The sequence below is a fragment of the Octopus bimaculoides genome, chromosome 9 (genome assembly GCF_001194135.2).
Source record: "Octopus bimaculoides isolate UCB-OBI-ISO-001 chromosome 9, ASM119413v2, whole genome shotgun sequence".
NCBI lineage: Eukaryota > Metazoa > Mollusca > Cephalopoda > Octopoda > Octopodidae > Octopus > Octopus bimaculoides.
Genome location: NC_068989.1, coordinates 86,004,785 through 86,019,098, shown reverse-complemented (window position 1 = coordinate 86,019,098; position 14,314 = coordinate 86,004,785). Strand labels below are relative to the sequence as shown.

Below are 14,314 nucleotides of genomic sequence, written 5' to 3'. Positions count from 1 at the left end.
TAATAATAATAATAATAATAACAACTCCCGACAGCTCTCCCTTTTCCAACACCTCTTACGGCCTATACCTCTTCCTCCACTCACGCTACAAGCTTCTGCTTTCCAACTCCATTTTGTTGTTATTGTCGTCTGCTGCTGCTGCTGGTGGCGCCATCTACCTTGCTGTTGTTGTTGTTCTTCTTCTTCTTGTCAATGTTGCTTTTTTTTGTTTTTGTTTTCGATGTTGTTGTCTCATTTGCCGTTGTCATCATTGGTGTCATTACTTTCGTTCTTGTTGGCAATGTATCTTCGTGTTGTTGTTGTTGTTGCTTCTGCTTTCGTTGTTGTCACTGCTTTTTGCTTGTTGTTGTTGCTGCTGCTGTTATTTACTGATGCTGTTGTTGTTGTTGTTGCTGCTGCTCTTATCTTCATTGTTGTTTATATAAATTATCTACAATTTATCATTTATTAATATTTCGCCCCCCGACTCCCTCGTGACCTCTCTATTCTGCAAATATCACTGGTATATATCATCATCATCATACTTTACATTCCACTTTAGTCTGTACACACACACACACACACACACACACACACACACACACACACACACACACACACACACACACACGTTCAAACATTTGTAACTGAACATATACATATTTATATTTAAACACCTTTATACATGAGTATGTACCTGTGTGTATACCTGTGTATGTGCCTGTATGCGCACATGTGTGTGTGTGTATGTGTGCCTGCCTGCCTTTGTGTGTGTGTGTGTGTAATTTTTAGGATCTGTCCACTACTCCAGTTTAATACTCAGCAATTTTTCAGGCAAACTTTCAAAAATCTATTTGGATGTACAGACAGAGAAAAGAGTACTCAATGCATGTAGTAGAGTATATTTTTTATTCAGTTTTATGTTGATTTATTTAGTTACTATTCAGAGTTGCTTATTATGTGCATTCGATCAGGCAACAAAAAGCTGTGTGTAATCCTTTGTCACCTATAAGATCGTACACTGCAAGAAACTCTGAGTAGTACCAGTGAATCATTAGCTTCTAAAGAACATATTGGTATGCATTTTTTTATTTATTAAAAGCCAGATATTATCTGTTCATATTATAACTTGAAGTTTTGCCCACACAAGGCTCATCAGGTAATGTTTGTATCTTTGTATATTATATTCTGATAAAATTACTTTTTGAGTTGAGGTTTATTTTTTATGGTTGCTGTTAGTCAGGAATCATGGGTGTGTGCATATGTTTGATGTGTAATTAATATGTAAATCTAAGAAAGAATGTTATACAAAGAAACCTTTATGGAAAAGAAGGAAATTAAACCTATTTTATACAGTAATCACTCACCATATTGCGGTTCACCTATCACATCCTCAGTACATTGCAGATTTTTCTGGCTAACATATGTAAATTTATATTGCGGACTCCTCAGAATATTGTGGATTTCTATGGCCAATAGCTATTTATTTTGGTTTATATAGAGTTAGGGTCGCGTAGGAATTGAAGAGAGAGAGGGGGAGAGAGAAAGAGTGCGGCAGAGAGAGAGAGAGGCAAATAGCACATCACACCGGAACATATTCTTTGGGTTTTTTGAAAAAGATATTTCTAATTTGTAATCATTAGTCCAACGAAACATATTTTGTCAGAAAGTGGCTAGACATAGCTTTCTTCTGAACTTGTCACCTCCTGGAATATTTTTTTCTAAATGTATATTTATGTCAATTATATCTCATTGTAAATTGATTTGCCATCATACCAATGCAATCAACTTCCTTCTGACTTGTATTAGATGCAAAATTGACTGCGTAGATAACTAATTTGATTATTCTCTTCTCTAACCACAATGTACTGCTGAATAAACATACAGCCAAAGTTTTAAGCCACAAACATTTAACAGAAATCTTAACTCTGAATGACTTATAAATTTAGATTTAATAAATAATAAATTCCACTTCATCATTGGTAGAGTTTATAGAGATGATGGTTTTATCTGCAAAAATAAAGAAATATATATTGAGTTGGTGGCATCATTTTAGTACTGTATGGTGCAGAAATATAAAAAATAGATATCCAAATGGATAAATTCTTTGCCTTGTTTATCTCCAAAACTATCAACTGGCAACAAGCTGGTAAACTCCAGAGGGAGCTGATCAACCTTTGCAAAGATTTGTTATTTATAATGACATAAGTAACAACCTCAAATTAATTAATTTCTTAAATTTTATTGTTAGACCTTTAGAGAAAAATAATTTCAACCATTCATTTAACCGATTCAATGCAAAAATTATATTTCCAACCACAGAATATTTGTTCTTTCAACTAATTTAGGTTAAAGAATCCCAGCTGTTTGTTAGGACAAAAACCTTGTTTAACTGAGTAGGATACTCTTTTACGCGTTTCAGTCATTTGACTGCGGCCATGCTGGAGTACTGCCTTTAGTCAAAGAAATCAACCCCAGGAGTTGTTCTTTGTAAGCCTAGTACTTTACCGAACCACTAAGTTTCTGGGACATAAACACACCAACATTGGTTGTCAAGCAGTGGTGGTGGGGACAAACACAGACACACACACACACACACACACACACATAAATATATACATGACAGGCTTCTTTCAGTTTCCATCTACCAAATCCACTCACAAGGCTTTGGTTGGCCCGAGGCTATAGTAGAAGACATTTGCTCAAGGATCCACGCAGTGGGACTGAACCCAGAGCCATGTGGTTGGTAAGCAAGCTTCTTACCACACAGCCATGCCTTTATGTATCCAATAATATACTAACATCTGTTTCATAGAAACTTTTATATATCATAAACATACATAAGCTTTGCTTGACTGTGTGGTTAAGAAACTTACTTTACAACCACATGGTTTTGGGTTCAGTCCCACAGCATGGCACCATGGACCAACCAATGCCCTCTGAGTGAATTTGGTAGATAGAAACCATGTGGAGGCCTGTCATATATTTGTGTGTGTCTTTGTATCTGCGTTTGTTCCCCACACATACCAATTGGCAACTGGTGTTGGTTTGTTTACATACCTGCAATTTAATAGTCAAGCAAAAGGGACCAATAGGATAAGTACCAGACAACTTGTTTGACTAAACCCTTCAAGGCAGTACCACAGCATGGCCCACCCCACTGACTGAAACATGTAAAAGATAAATAAAGATACTCAGCAAGAGATAATACAAAAGAAAGGTAATGTGGTTTAACCCACCTTAGTGTTTGCACCAAAATTGAAAAAAAAAAATATTCTTCCATCAGGCAAAATTGCACTCTCCCCCACAAGCATAAACATATGTTTGCCTAGAAATGGGAATTGCTTTGGAAACTAATTATCAATGCAGCCTCTTTCACATCCCACATCTGACCTTAACCAGAACAATATAGATTACATCAGCATGATAGCAAATTGATTTAGGTGAGAAATAGTCAACATAAATGTACATGATCACCGCAAGAAAGATTGGGCATGGGCTTAGCAATACACTTATGACTTTTGGAAAATAAATAACCTAACTTCCAATATCAGTTGGCACTGTTTAGACATAATAAAATGTTTCTGCTTTTTATACATGCCAGAAATAACATTGATTTTAAAACATAAGACATCATAGCCAAACATCTGTTTCCCATGCTGGCGTAGGCTGAATGGTTTGACAGGAGCTGATGAACCAGAGGACTATGCTAACCTCCAATATCTTTTTTGGTATAGCTTCGATGGCTGGATGCCCTTCCTAACACCAAATGAATAATCATAATTAATTAATTTCTTGCTGCCCACACAAGTAAAAATACCTTCTTAGATATCATAATGACACTCTATTAGTGAAATCTTGACATATCAATGATATATATTTTTTTCTTGATTTTTTTTTTGAAATTTTTTTTTTAATGTTGTATAAATTACAATAAAATCAGCAACCTCCTCCTTTAATAATAACTCTTCTGGCCTTCATATGATAATGAAATATATGAAATATAAGCACTGCTTTGTGTGGCCTGCCACAGTATTCATAGTCTGTGCTGTGGAATGACCTGATTTAAACTGTAATATATACAAAATAGGTCTGATTTCTGCCATACATTGGTTTCTTTACACAAGGCCACTTCTAAATTCTTTTTTTTAAAGATTTACATGTTAATTACCATTAGAGCATTTAAGCAGATGTACACTTACATATTTAACTCATGACTACAGACATTCTTGTAACATAGGACTGAAAGACAAAAAAACCTTGTAATAATGCTAAAAAAAGAAATTATACACCCTGAGCAGTTCTCTTCCCTTAAAGGGAAACTTCACCCACCCTTCTACTTAGTAAACTCTCTTACTACAAAAGAAACTGTAGGTGGCAGCACCAACAGTTGCCAGTCAAATTTCCCACAATTTTTTTTTCTTTTTTTATAAATTATATTATTAAAAATGTTTAATCACAGAAACTTTAAAATTTTCACCAAATTGCCTGATGAGCTGTGTATTGACATCATTTTAAATTGTAATGGACACATGTAATAATAATCAGCCTCTAGTAAAAATGTATAATATTTCGCTCTCTTCTGTTTTATGATTTCTTTAAATTTGTGTGGAGGTGCAAATGTATGTGAGTGTGTGTCTGTGCATGTGTACCTATATGTGTCAGTGGGTGCATGTATGTAATCGTGCATTTCTGTGAGAATCAACTCTCTGTGATGATGTACTTAATAAGACATAACTGTAGTTAATTTTTGATATCTTCTGCAAGTAAATTGCCAAGCTGGCAGAATCATTAGCATGCCAGGCAAAACCATTTGAGGCATTTCATCTGTCTTCACGTTCTGAGTTCAGATTCCACCAAGGTCTGCTTCACCTTTCATCCTTTCGGGGTCGATAAAATAAGTACCGGTTGGGCACTGGGGTCAATGTTATCAACATGCCTCCCCCCACAAAAAAATTGTTGAGCTTGGGCCAAAATTTGAAATCGATATTTTCTGTAAGTTTTTTTTTTTTTTTTTTAATTATTTTTTTTTTACAAGGTTCCAGATTGTTTTTCAGGGATCAATATTACACCAAACATATCCAGTATATTTCACTGGTTAATGAAACTGTAACCATTTGAGGTGTTCGTTAGATACAGACATGGCTGTGTAATTAAAAAGTTTGCTTTGACATTGCATGGCTCTAGGTTGTCTCACTGTGCTGCACCTTGGGCAAATGTTTTCTATCCCAACCACAAGCCAACCAGATATGGACTGTACTGGTTTTGAAAAGGAAACCTTTAAATCCATTGCCCTTATTAACACTAGCACCTTGCCCCTGGCTACATTCAAATGAGTTTACCCTATGGTAGCCACACCAGTTGCATCTCCAGTCAACAATAGTTTGTGTGGTGTGTGTGTGTGAGAGAGAGAGGGGGGACTAACTTTAAAGGTATGTGTGTGTTTGTTGACATGCTAGCTATAAAGGTGCATGGCTCAGGGGTCGAGCTTATGATCGTGAGGTTGTGAGTTCAATTCCCGGACCGGGCTGCATGTTGTGTTTTTGAGCAAGACACTTTATTTCACGTTGTTCCAGTTCACTCAGCTGTAGAAATGAGTTGTGACGTCACTGGTGCCACGCTGTATCAACCTTTGCCTTTCCTTTGGATAACATCGGTGGTGTGGAAAGGGGAGGCTGGTATGCACAGCCAACTACTAGTCTTCCATAAACAACCTTGCCTAGATTTGTGCCTCGGAGGAGAACTTTCTAGGTGCAATCCCATGGTCATTCATGAGGGAAGGGGTCCTCTTTTATTTTTAATTTACACATGGTGTTAAGATGTACGATGGTGTATGATAGTGAATTATGGACCGTGTATATAGAGGACTAATGTGGTGTGTGTAAGATTCGTAATGGTGTGTAGTAGCAAGACATGATTTCATGTCCATTGTCCATGCTGGCATGGGTTGTTGAGGTTCATCAAGATCTAAATCAGTTCCTTCTTTCTAACTGGTGTTACATCCCTCCTCGATCAGTTGGAAGATCCTATTTTGCTTGAATGTCTCTGTTTTGGTATGGTTTATGATTTCTATGACTGGATGCCCTTCCTAACACCAACAGTGCATTTTTTTTTTGTACCAGCACCAAAGAGTTGCTATGCCCCCAACTAGGCCAGATGTATTTATGTTATATGATATTTGATATACCTGTATTTGTCTGTTCAACTATATACCACTGGTTGCTTTGAATTGTTTCCCTCAGCTCAATTTGTTTGAATTATGCAAACTGCCTCGGCCAGGAATGTGTTGTTCTCCTTTTTGTAATAATGTCACACAATTATCTTGACGATGATGGCTATTGAGTCAGAAACACATATCCATGGCTGTCCTCTTATCCCCAGACAATAAGCCTGTCCTGTTTCCCTAGTGGCATGTCAACATTGGAGACTTTTTGAATCCTGGGATCATTTCCCCATCTCAAATAGAGTTGGTCTTAATTGCCATTTGGTAATTATGATACATCCTCAGGCAGTCAAGATAAATTCAATGTATCAGGAACTTATGTTGTATGGTATTTGACATGTCTGTATTTGTCTATATTGTTCAAATACATTCTACTGGCCACGCTTCTCTTTGCTTGTTTTCATTTAAACTTTATTCATATATACATACAGTCACCCAATCTCCATATGTGCTTTGACATAGAACTTCTCTTCAGGCGAATTTGTAAATCTTCATACAAAGATATATGCATTAATACTAAAAGGTATATCTATCTATCTATCTTATATAAGTACACATAAACATGTGTTAACTTGTACATTCATATGAGCGTTAAACATCTCTCTCTCTCACACACAGAAGCAAGCATATGGATGGAGGGATCTATGTATATATATTTTATGTATGTTTTTCTGTCAATGCCATTATTTATATTTACCATATATATATATATATATATGTTTATTATTTTTAATGTATATATTGCTGTTTAGATGTGTATGTCTGGATATTTATATTTTCTTTCTTATGCTCATGTATGTGTATTTGTGTGTCTATTCACATATATTCTTACTTAGGTGTGTGTATGAGTATATATATATATTTTTTTTTTTGCATGTGTGTATACATTTTAGCTTGTTGTAGCTGTATTTATGTCAATATTTCCAACATGTGCTTTGATGTATGTGTGCATATATATACATATATATAATTGAAGGTCACAATACATGTATTAAAGTGCTACTAATAGTTTCATATGATGAGAAAACATAAACATATTCTTCTGGCGCAGACCGCATATAACAAACTAAAGAAATTGAATAATAGAAGAAACACATAAAAATTATTCAATTTCTCTAGTTCGTTATGATATGTGGATTGCACCTGAAGAATATGTTTGAGTTTTCTCAACATAAGAAACTATTAGTAGTGCTTTAATACATGCATTGTGACCTTTAAATAAATAATATTTATCTCTCACCAGATGGAGTACTTTTTTGTTGAATTTTCTATTGTGGATCAGTACATTTTATGTGTGTGTTAAATAAAATGAGACAATAAAGCCAAGTCTATGTAGAATTTTCAGGACATTTATAAAGAGAAAGTTAGTCTTACAGCTTTTTGTGGGATATTAGGGATATCCCTTCATCAGAGACGATGTGAGATGGTTAAATAGAGGGAAATAGAGTTCAATATAAGGAGTTATTTTGGAAAAGGAAGGAAATACGAAGTATAAATGGAAATAAGAGAATGAATATAGAAATAAAAATAAAAATGTATAAAGATGTTATAGCTACAGTTCCATTATCCAAGGAAAGTGGTGTGTAGAAGTGGTAGAAATGCTTCTTGTCTGTGGTATGTAAATTCCGATAGGAGTTCATATTTTGTCATTACAAATGGAAAGTGTGAACCCCTTTGAATGAACAGCATATGTAATATATGTCTCCACACTTTAATGACAAAATATGAACTCCTATTGGAATTTACATACCATGGACTAGGAGCATTTCTACCACTTCTACACACCACTTTCCTTGGATAATGGAACTGCAACTATAACATCCTACATATATATTTATTTATATTTCTATATTCATTATCTTATTTCCCTATATACTCCTTATTTGCTTCCTTTCTCAAAATAACTCCTCATATTGAACTCTATAATATCTCCCTCTATTTAACCATCTCACATCGTCTCTGATGAAGGGATATCCCTAACATCCCAGAAACAGATGTAAGACTAACTCTCTCTTTATAAATGTCCTGAAAATTCCACACAGCCTTGGTTTTCTTGTCTTCTTTTATTTAACATATACATGCTCATGCAAGACACGCATTAGATTCCTCACTTGTATCATTATCGAACCGAGAGTTTAATTAAGGTCCTACCATAGCACTTACATAGCCTTACCTGCCACCTTGGGTCTTTTGGATACCAATACCTCTCATATATATACACACACACACACATATATACATGCACACACATATATATATGCACACACATACACAAACATATATGCACACACACACATACACAAATATATATACACACATACACAAACATATGCGCACACACACACACATACAAACATATATGCATACACACACATACACAAACATATATGCATTCACACATGCATATACACAGACACGTGTATATGTAAACTGATGTTTGTGTTGAATCTTTAGATTTGCATGTACTTTTGTATGTGTGAACGCATGATGCACTTGCATGCGTGCAGGTGTAATGGTATCCTTGGAAGTGTGAATGTGTATATACACATCAGTATACATACACACGTTATTTGACTCACGTTTCTTTCTGTATTTAACAAGCACTGATTGAATCTATGGATGTGTGTGGTGGTGTTGTAGAATACACATGTGCAAGTATGGTTGAGTTGTTGAGAAATGAGTTTCACCACCACCTGGCCCCTGGTTTGATCTCACTGTGTAGCATCTTGGACAAACAGTCTTTTATCATTGCCTGGCATTGACCATTGCATTGTCACTAGGATTTTAGAGAGAGAAACTGGATGGAGGCTCATGTATGTTCAAGCCTATCCTTAACAAAGTGACTGGACATTTTTGAGTTGAGATATTTCCTGGCTTTTGTAAAAATGTGGCTGGGTTAGTGTGTGTGTGTGTGTGTGTGTGTGTGTGTGTGTGTGGACAGCTGCATTCTGTATGAACAGGATTCTTTAGTACTTAGGTGTTGTGTGTGTGTACAGCTGCACTTATCTATGAACAGAATTCTTTAGGACTTAGATGTTGTGTGTGTTTGTGTGTGTGTATGTATGTATGGGTTGTGTATGTATGTGTTGTGTGTGTATGTATGTGTGTGTGTGTATGTATATGTTGTGTTGTGTATGTATATATGCGTGTATGTATGTGTTGTGTATATATGTATATGTGTAGCTGTATGCACCTGTGCTTGTGTTCTGTGCAAATATGACTCTGTAGTACTTGCGTGTTGTGTATATGTATGTGTGTGCCTCTGTTCATTTCAAGAATCTCAGATGGAGTGCATTTTGGAATGTTTCACAAATTTTACTGTACTGCAAATAGATTGGATTTGAAAGACGTGCTTCTCTTTCCTTTTCACTTAGAAAATCCTAGCAATCTGTGTTTTTGTTTGTTTGGATGGATTGACAGACAGAGAGGGAACAAGGCAAGCATCCTTCACTGGATGTGTAATGTTTGGTGTGCACGGACAACGTGGTAGAGATGAGCTGATAGATAAACTGTGTATGAGAAGAACTAGATATGGTGCGTTTGGTTGATCTGATATGGACATGAATGATGGAGAATAATAGATGGGTAAAAAGTTCCAAGAGAACCAAGAGGAATGAAGATATGGCAAGGGAAGACATGGACAGAAAATTGTGGAAGCTGATCTCAGAATGTTGAACTTTGCCAAGGAGATGAGAAAGGAATGTAATAAATGGCAAGACACTGTGTTAGAAAAGACCTTTCTGACCCATGCAAGTGTGGAAAAGCAGAGATAAAAACTATGACGAGGATTATATATATATATGAAAGGATTCCAACCATGCAGCAACTATCTGATTTTATTACGTGACGGTGCCATGTAAAAAAGAAAGCACTGGTGATGGTGCCACGTAAAAGGCACCAGTGGTGGGGCCACGTAAAAGGTGCCAGTGGTGGAGCCACATAAAAGGTACCAGTAGTGGATCCACCAAGCTCCAGTGTCTGCTTTGGCATGGTTTCTATGGGTTGGATGCCCTTCCGAATACCAACCACTTCACACGGTGAAGTAGTGTCTTGCTCAAGATCACAACACACTGTCAGGAATCAAACTCACAATTTTATGGTTATGAGCCGGATACCTTGACTACTAGGCCATGCACCTCCACTACATACATACATTACTTCAGGCGGCGAGCTGGCAGAAACGTTAGCATGCCAGGCGAAATGCTTAGCGGAATTTCGTCTGCCGCTACGTTCTGAATTCACATTCCGCCGAGGTCGACTTTGCCTTTCATCCTTTCGGGGTTGATAAAATAAGTACCAGTTACGCACTGGGGTCGATATAATCGACTTAATCCATTTGTCTGTCATTGTTTGTCCCCTCTGTGTGTAGCTCCTTGTGGGTAGTAAAGAAATAATACCTACATACCTCATAAATGAATTGTACCTGAATCCCTTCTAGAACTACATTGAGTGTATGCATGTCCATGGGGTACTCAGCCACATGCACATTAATTTCATGAGCAGGCTGTTCTGTTGATTGAATCAACTGGAACACTTGTCGCGACTGATGGGGAGTCAGGCCAATTCACAGGGTACCTTTTATATGTTAAAAGCACTAATGAGGTCCCCAAGTAACTGACAAGGCAAAACCTACCGATGGAGGCGGAGTGTAGCATTGAGCTGGGGATGGTGGCTTTATGTCAAGTGATGGGAAGTTAAAGTATAAGAGAGACAGGTAGGGGCGTCTTGGTGTTGATAAGGGACATGGTGACCCCAGTTGGAAAGGAGAAAGAGAAAGGAGATTGTGGTGTGTCAGGGTGTACCTTCAAGTTACACGGAGGTGAATGCAAGTCATACAAAGGATTGGACAGGGTGAGTGGGGAGGTAAGTTCACGAGAGGGAGGGGGAATGCAGTGAGTGGTGAACACGGGACCTCTTACAAATTTACTGATACCTTCTGGTCATTAGCCCCATGCAGAATTTTTGGGTATCTGCTATTTGTATGTACTTTCTGTATTGTCCTTTCTCATCCTTCTTGCAGAAAACAGGTGCAGCTAGGTTGATGATTCTTGCTACTTTGACATTGCTGCACTGTTTTATTGCATTAGCAAGGATAGGTGCAGGTGTGGTTGTGTCATTAAGTAGCTCACTTAGTAACCGCATGGTTCTGGGTTCAGTCCCACTGCACAGCACCCTGAGCAAGTGTCTGTGCTGTAGACCCCACAAGCTGATCAATTCCTCACATGGAAACTGAGGAAGCCTCCCATGTATGTGTGTGTGTGTGTCATCTCCACACCGTACCCCACTTCTTGAGAACCAGTGTTGGTTTGTTTATGTCACTGCAACTTAATAGTTTGGCAGAAGAGACTAGTAGAATTGGCTCCAGACTTGAAAAGCGTTTTTGTTCTGTTTATTCATTTCCTCCATCTCTCTCTCTCTCTCTCTCAGATTCTAGACTCAGCTGCTACAGACCTTCTTCGAACTGGAGCTCCATATTCACCTCTTCATCTGGCAGTAAGTAAATATTTTTTTTTTAAATTATTATTATTATTATTATTATTATTATAATTATCATTATTAAGGCAGCGAGCATGCTGGATGAAGTGCTTAGCAGTATTTCACCTGTCTCTACGTTCTGAGTTCAAATTGCGCTGAGGTCGACTTTACCTTTCGTGCTTTCGGGGTCAATAAGTACCAGTTGAACACTGGGGTTGATGTAATTGACTTATCCCCCACCCTTGTGGCAAAAATTTGAAATAATTATTATTAAGGTGGTTAGCTGGCAGAATTGTTAGCACACTGGGTGAAATGCTTAGAGGTATTTCGTCTGCCGCCACATTCTCAGTTCAAATTCCGCCAAGGTCGACTTTGCCTTTCATTCTTTCAGGGTCAATAAATTAAGTACCAGTGGAACACCAGGGTCAATGAAATCAACTAGTCCGCTCCCAAAAAAATTTCAGGCCTTGTGCCTACAGTAGAAAGGATTATTATTATTATTATTATTATTATTATTATTGTTATTATTATTAAGGCGGTGATCTGGTAGATTCGTTAGCATGCTGGATGCAATGTTTAGCGGTATTTTGCCCATTGCTACGCTCTGAGTTCAAATTCTGCCACAGTTGACTTTGCCTTTCATCCTTTTGGGGTCAGTAAATTAAATACCAGTTGAATACTAGGGGTCGATGTAATTGACTTAAACCTTTCCCCCAAATTTCAGGCCTTGTGCCTTTAGTAGAAAGGATTATTATTATTATTATTATTACTGGCAGAATTGTTAGCATGCCAGGCAAAATGCATAGTGGTATTTCATCTGTCTTTACATTCTGAGTTTCAATTCCGCTGAGGTCATCTTTGCTTTTCATCTTTTTGAGGGGTTGATAAAATAAGTGCCAGTTACACATCAGGGTCAATGTAATCGACTTAACTCCTCCTGCCAAATTTCAAGCCTTGTACTATAGTAGAAAGGATTATTATTATTATTATTATTATTATTATTATTATTGGCAGAATTGTTAGCATGCCTAGTGAAATGCTTAGCAGCAGTTAATCCATCATTACATTCCAAGTTCAAATTCCACCAAGGTCGGCTTTGCCTTTCATCCTTTCAGGGTTGATAAAACAAGTACCAGTTGAGTACAGGGTAGGGCAATGTAATCAACTAAACCCCTTCTCTCAAATTTCAGGCCTTGTGCCAATAGAGTAGACTAAGAATCAAAGGGGTCCCTAGGCAAAACATGGTTGAGAACCACTCATCTAGACACACTTCCATTCCTCTTTTTCCTTTCATCATCATCATCATTGTTTAATGTCTGCTTTCCATGCTGGCATGGGTTGGACGGTTTGACTGAGGACTGGCGAACCAGATGGCTACACCAGGCCCCATTCTGATCTGGCAGAGTTTCTACAGCTGGATGCCCTTCCTAACACCAACCACTCCGAGAGTGTAGTGCCGCCTGACTGGTCCCATGCCGGTGGCACATTAAAAGCACCATTCGAGCGTAGTCGATGCCAGTGCTGCCTGACTGCCTCCTGTGCAGGTAGCACATAAAAAGCACCTACTACACTCTTGGAGTGGTTGGCATTAGGAAAGGCATCCAGCTGTAGAAACATCGTCAGATCAGATTAGAGCTTGGTACAGCCGTCTGGCTTGCCAGCCCTCAATCAAACCGTCCAACCCATGCCAGCATGGAAAACGGACGTTAAACAACGATGATGATGATGATGTAGCCCTTCCCCTCCTTTCTTTTTCATAATATAACTGTCCATTTGTTTTTATTATTCTTCTTATTATTGCTGTTGTTGTTGTTGTTGCAGGCCTACAATGGTCATGAACAGGCATTGAATGTTCTGCTGGGTTACATAATTAACCTCGACATCTGTGATATGAATGGTAAGTTGGACTGTCCCTTGTTTCCATGACTCAATCATGTTCCACCACTTTCATCACCACCACCACAAACCTGCTGAATTTAGTCACTGTTGTTGTTTAACCCAGGGCCAGCACTGATCCAGCAGACCTATGATTTATTTTTTACTTATTCCAGTCATTATAATAATTGTTCCTTAAGGCAGCAAGCTGGAATAGAAAGCTGGAAGAAATGCCACTAGGCGTTTTGTCCCATGTGCTGAGTTCAAATCCCACCGAGGTCATTCACCACCTTAAAAGGTTTAGTTGAACAAAAAGTGCAGTACCTATTCTCTTCATCTCTTTTGCTGAGCTCTGCCAAGTTATGTGGATGTCATCTATGGTTCCGGGTTCAGTCCCACTGCCTGGCACCTTGGGCAAGTGTCTTCTACTATAGCCTCGGGCTGACCAAAGCCTTGTGAGTGGATTTGGTAGACGGAAACTGAAAGAAGCCTGTCGTAATATATATGTGTATGTGTGTTTGTTTGTCCCCACCACCATCACTTGACAACCGATGTTGGTGTGTTTACGTCCCCGTAACTTAGCGGTTCAGCAAAAGAGACCAATAGAATAAGTACTAGGCTTACAAAGAATAAGTCCTGGGGTCGATTTGCTCGACTAAAGGCCGTGCTCCAGCATGGCCACAGTCAAATGACTGAAACAGGCAAAAGAGTAAAAGAGTATATATATATATATATATCTAAGTCACTGCGAAGATATATTAA

At 37.9% G+C, this 14,314-nt stretch overlaps 1 protein-coding gene across 4 annotated transcripts in view; it reads left to right on the top strand.

Annotated features, from left to right (window-relative positions):
* LOC106869704 (serine/threonine-protein phosphatase 6 regulatory ankyrin repeat subunit A) overlaps positions 1-14,314 on the top strand; it is a 144,860-nt gene that overhangs the window by 102,311 nt on the left and 28,235 nt on the right. For all 4 annotated transcript variants that reach the window (XM_052970837.1, XM_052970834.1, XM_052970836.1 and 1 more), the window contains 2 exons: positions 11,630-11,695; positions 13,499-13,574. In XM_052970837.1, the coding sequence (XP_052826797.1) occupies positions 11,630-11,695; positions 13,499-13,574 (142 nt within the window). The remainder of the gene's footprint in view (positions 1-11,629; positions 11,696-13,498; positions 13,575-14,314) is intronic.